Source organism: Protomyctophum bolini (genome assembly GCF_963924005.1).
Source record: "Protomyctophum bolini genome assembly, chromosome: 4".
Lineage (NCBI taxonomy): Eukaryota > Metazoa > Chordata > Actinopteri > Myctophiformes > Myctophidae > Protomyctophum > Protomyctophum bolini.
Window position 1 is genome coordinate 2,564,201 of NC_137865.1, and position 4,121 is coordinate 2,568,321.

Consider the following 4,121-nt stretch of genomic DNA (forward strand, 5'->3'; position numbering starts at 1 on the left):
CGATATACAGTATATTATGTGCAGCAAATCAGGCTTCTGAGTCAAACGGACCGATGGCTATGGGTACACAGCGGCCGGATGGGAACCCACTAGGTTCCCAGGTTCGATCCCTGTGGGCTCCCTCCCCCAGAGTGAGTTATTGTCTAAGTGTCCTTGAGCAAGACTCTCTGAACCCCTGATTGCTCCCGATGTGCAAAAAACTGTATGAATGTGTGTGTGAATGGGTGAACACAATGCATAATATATGTAAAGGTGTGTGAGTGTGTGTGTGTGTGTGTGTGAATGGGTGAACACAATGCATAATATATGTAAAGGTGTGTGAGTGTGTGTGTGTGTGTGTGTGTGTGTGTGTGTGCGTGTGTGTGTGTGTGTGTGTGAATGGGTGAACACAATGCATAATATATGTAAAGGTGTGTGAGTGTGTGTGTGTGTGTGTGTGTGTGTGAATGGGTGAACACAATGCATAATATATGTAAAGGTGTGTGAGTGTGTGTGTGTGTGTGTGTGTGAATGGGTGAACACAATGCATAATATATGTAAAGGTGTGTGAGTGTGTGTGTGTGTGTGTGTGTGTGTGTGAATGGGTGAACACAATGCATCATATATGTAAAGGTGTGTGAGTGTGTGTGTGTGGATGGGTGAACGCAATGCACAATCTATGTAAAGCTGTATGAATGTGTGTGTGTGTGTGTGGATAGGTGAACGCAATGCACAATCTATGTAAAGCTCTATGAATGTGTGTGTGTGAATGGGTGAACGCAATGCACAATCTATGTAAAGCTGTATGAACTATGAATGTGTGTGTGTGTGTGGATGGGTGAACGCAATGCACGATCTACGTAAAGCGTTTTGGAAAAAAAGCCTGTTACAGTAAATGCTCCATTTTAGACTGAGCCTGTCATTCTTAGCTGGCTCTACATCCCCATACCACCGACCGCATGCAGCCAGCTAACATTCCAACGTCACTCCTTAAGGTATTTGGAAAAGTAAACACATGTTTACAGGCACAACATAGAAGTCCTGTATCGTTCACAAGAATCATGCACAAACCCCCCCTCCAATTCTCCCCTCATTTGAGAATAAAAAATAAAATGAAATAAACGACCTGGAAATAGAGTTCCCATGAAAGGGGCCTGGAAATTAACCCATTTCGACCTGACACCGCAGCTTCTATACAAATGTGTCCTAAATCCTGACAGTTTTCTGAAAAACCTGTGTTTCTGTGTCAGTGGTTCTACAAACTATTTCATGTCAAGGACCCCCAAAAATTATAAATTGGCCACCGACCCCCCGTCTGAAAATATGTTGTTCCATTTGTGTTGTTTCTGTCGCATTCCCTGAAACAATAATCCGATATTTTGACGATACAGCAGCAGTAGGAGTTTTGCCATTATATCGTCTCCAGTCCTGACTATAATAAACCCCAAAACAACTCTCACAGTGTATAATCACGGCAGTGTTGTTTTCGTCGACCAAAACTAAAGACGAAAAGTGTTCGTCGACTGCCTTTTTTCACTGACGGAAACTAAATGGAAACTAATTGAAAACGAAGCTATGACGACTAAAACTAAGACTAAATATTATGGACAATTTCGTCAACATATAAAAACTACACTAAAATGTGCCATATGCACTGGAAAAATATGTGTGTGACATTTTTTTTATTTTTTTTAAACAATGCTTTATCATATAGGAAAGCTATTGGTGGAGAGGTTTGTCTAACCCATGTTATGCTTAGCTGTGATTGGACCATAGCAGTTTGGGGAGGGGCTTATAGCTATAGGGTCAATCAAGGACTATTGAAAGAGGACGGGAAGCAAAGACCGTTTACGGTGGACTCCATGTTTGCTCCCTAAAGGAAAGAAACATGCGCAGTTGAGACCAAGGAAGCTGAACGCGGAAGTGTTGGCTGCATATTATAGCACCATTGCAGCGTGTTTCTTTCCTTTCCAGGGAGCAACATGGAGTCCACCGTACGGTCTTCGCCTCCCGTCCTCTTTAAATATAGTCCTCGAGGTCAATAGCGATGCTATAGGAGCTTGTTTGGGAAAATGGAGACGTTTTTTTTACCAAGAGACAAAGAACACAAAGGGACAGAGATGTTGAAATGACTGGGATGAGAGGTTCGGGCTGGCTGAGCACTGAGCACATCAAAAAGGCATCGAAATTGCAGATCTATACAAGCTCATAGCGCGGCACCGAGTGTGCCGCGCTACGAGCTTGTATAGATCTGCGATTTTTCGAAAAATCGTTAAAAGAAATGTGGCGCAAATCTTTGAATACCTTTTTTTTTTTTTTTTACTCACATTTTTTCCTTTTTCCTTTCCTTTCCTTCTGCGTCCAAATACAGAGATCCTTACATGAAAACGGTTGAGCACCGACTGACATAGAAACATAGGGTTTTTCAGAAAACTTTCAGGATTTATAGAAGACATTTGTTGTATCCACACTTTTCCTGGGCTGTGTGTGCTCCAGTTCCTGTCAATTTGATCCAATGAAAGCCAATGAAACTGGTCAGATGACCAATGATATCCAATGAAATCAACAGGAACTGGAGCACACACAGCCCAGGAAAAGTGTGGATAGAATCGTCCTCAGGTCTAAATGGGTTAAGTATACTGCTTCACACACCGGCAGAACCAAGCAAGCGTTGGTGGTGGAAAACCTATACTCAAATGTTAAACTATACTATACTTCTGACCTGAGATCAGATTCTGTAAAAATGTCTTCTGCATCCTGACAGTTTTCTGAAAAAGCCACGTTTCTATGTCAGCCGTTCTTCGATTTTTCAAAAACAGCAGACCTATACAAGCTCGTATAGCGCGCCACTCGGTAGCGCGCTATGAGCTTGTAGATCTGCTATTTTTCAATAGCTATAAAGCATGACGTAATGCTGACACCAAAAAGGGGTTATACCGGCATTCAAAATTGACTCGAGTAATTTTCCCCACATCACGGGTCACACTCACCACTTCCGTGTTCGTGATCTTGGCCAGCAGGTCGGTCAGGCTGTCGCCCCACTGCGATTGGTCCGCCGAGTCCAGCTGCAGGCCGCAGATGGCCGCCCCGACGCTGCCCGTGGCGATCATGGAGGGAGGGTACATGGCGAAGTTGAAATCTGTCGAACGGAGAAAGAAGGACAAGAAGAGGTTCTTGAGGTTCTTTATAGACAGTGTTGTTTTCGTCGACTATACCTGTTTTTTGAGTGGCGCAAACCACTCCAGGGAACAGCAATGTCCATGTGTGTTGTTCACCTATGTGTGACGTTGTTGATGAGCACCAGTATGTACCAGTAGGGGCCAGTAGGGGGTGCTGTAGTAACGTTAGCCTATATAGCACAGCAACACACATGAATGCTGCATGAGTTCACTGACGAACACTAAATGGAAACTAAATGAAAACTATGCTATATGATGACTAAAACTATAAGACTATAAATATACTGACATTTTCATCAACGGATAAAAACTATATAGGCTATAATGTTAGGAAGGGACTATAGCGAAGTTGAAATCTGTATAAACGGAGAAGGACAAGAGCAGAGGTTCCTAGACGAGTGTTGTGTTCGTCGACTAGACCTTTTTCCACTGACGAAAACTAAATGGAAACCAAATGAAAACTAAGCTATAGGTGACTAAAACTATATAAAGACTAAATATACTGACGATTTCGTCAACAAATAAAAACTAGACTAAAATGTTAGTCATGGGACTATAGTGGACTATAGAGATCCAGTACGAGTCATTTTACACTTGGTTGCATGCTGAACATAGCCGATCTACAAGCCCACGACACGTCGCAAGAGCTTGTAGATCGGCTATTTTCAGCGAGTGTAAAAACAGTCATTACGACGACGACAAAATGTGACTTGAGTTTACATGTTACATGATTATTAATTTTTGTGATTTGAAAAGAGATTGCAGCTTTGGGTCTTTTCAAGCCTTAGTAAGGGGGATGTGGTGTAACGTCATTACCTGGGTGAACACATTAATGATGACGTCATACTAAAGTGCCCGGATGGGGTTTATGTGACAAGCTATACCTACTTGTAAACACACGTTGATTCATGCTCTGCAAACTATCGTTCAGTAAACTATATTACCCAAGCTCTTGTAGTATTC

General features: G+C 42.4%; 1 protein-coding gene across 1 annotated transcript in view; it reads right to left on the reverse strand.

Annotated features, from left to right (window-relative positions):
- The window catches only part of LOC308313566 (G1/S-specific cyclin-D2-like), a 10,911-nt gene extending 7,786 nt beyond the window's left edge, over nucleotides 1–3,125 (reverse strand). The window contains exon 1 of the mRNA XM_080760766.1: nucleotides 2,970–3,125. Within this exon, the coding sequence (XP_080616892.1) occupies nucleotides 2,970–3,104 (135 nt within the window). The 5' untranslated portion in view covers nucleotides 3,105–3,125. The remainder of the gene's footprint in view (nucleotides 1–2,969) is intronic.
- Between the last annotated feature and the right edge of the window lie 996 nt (nucleotides 3,126–4,121).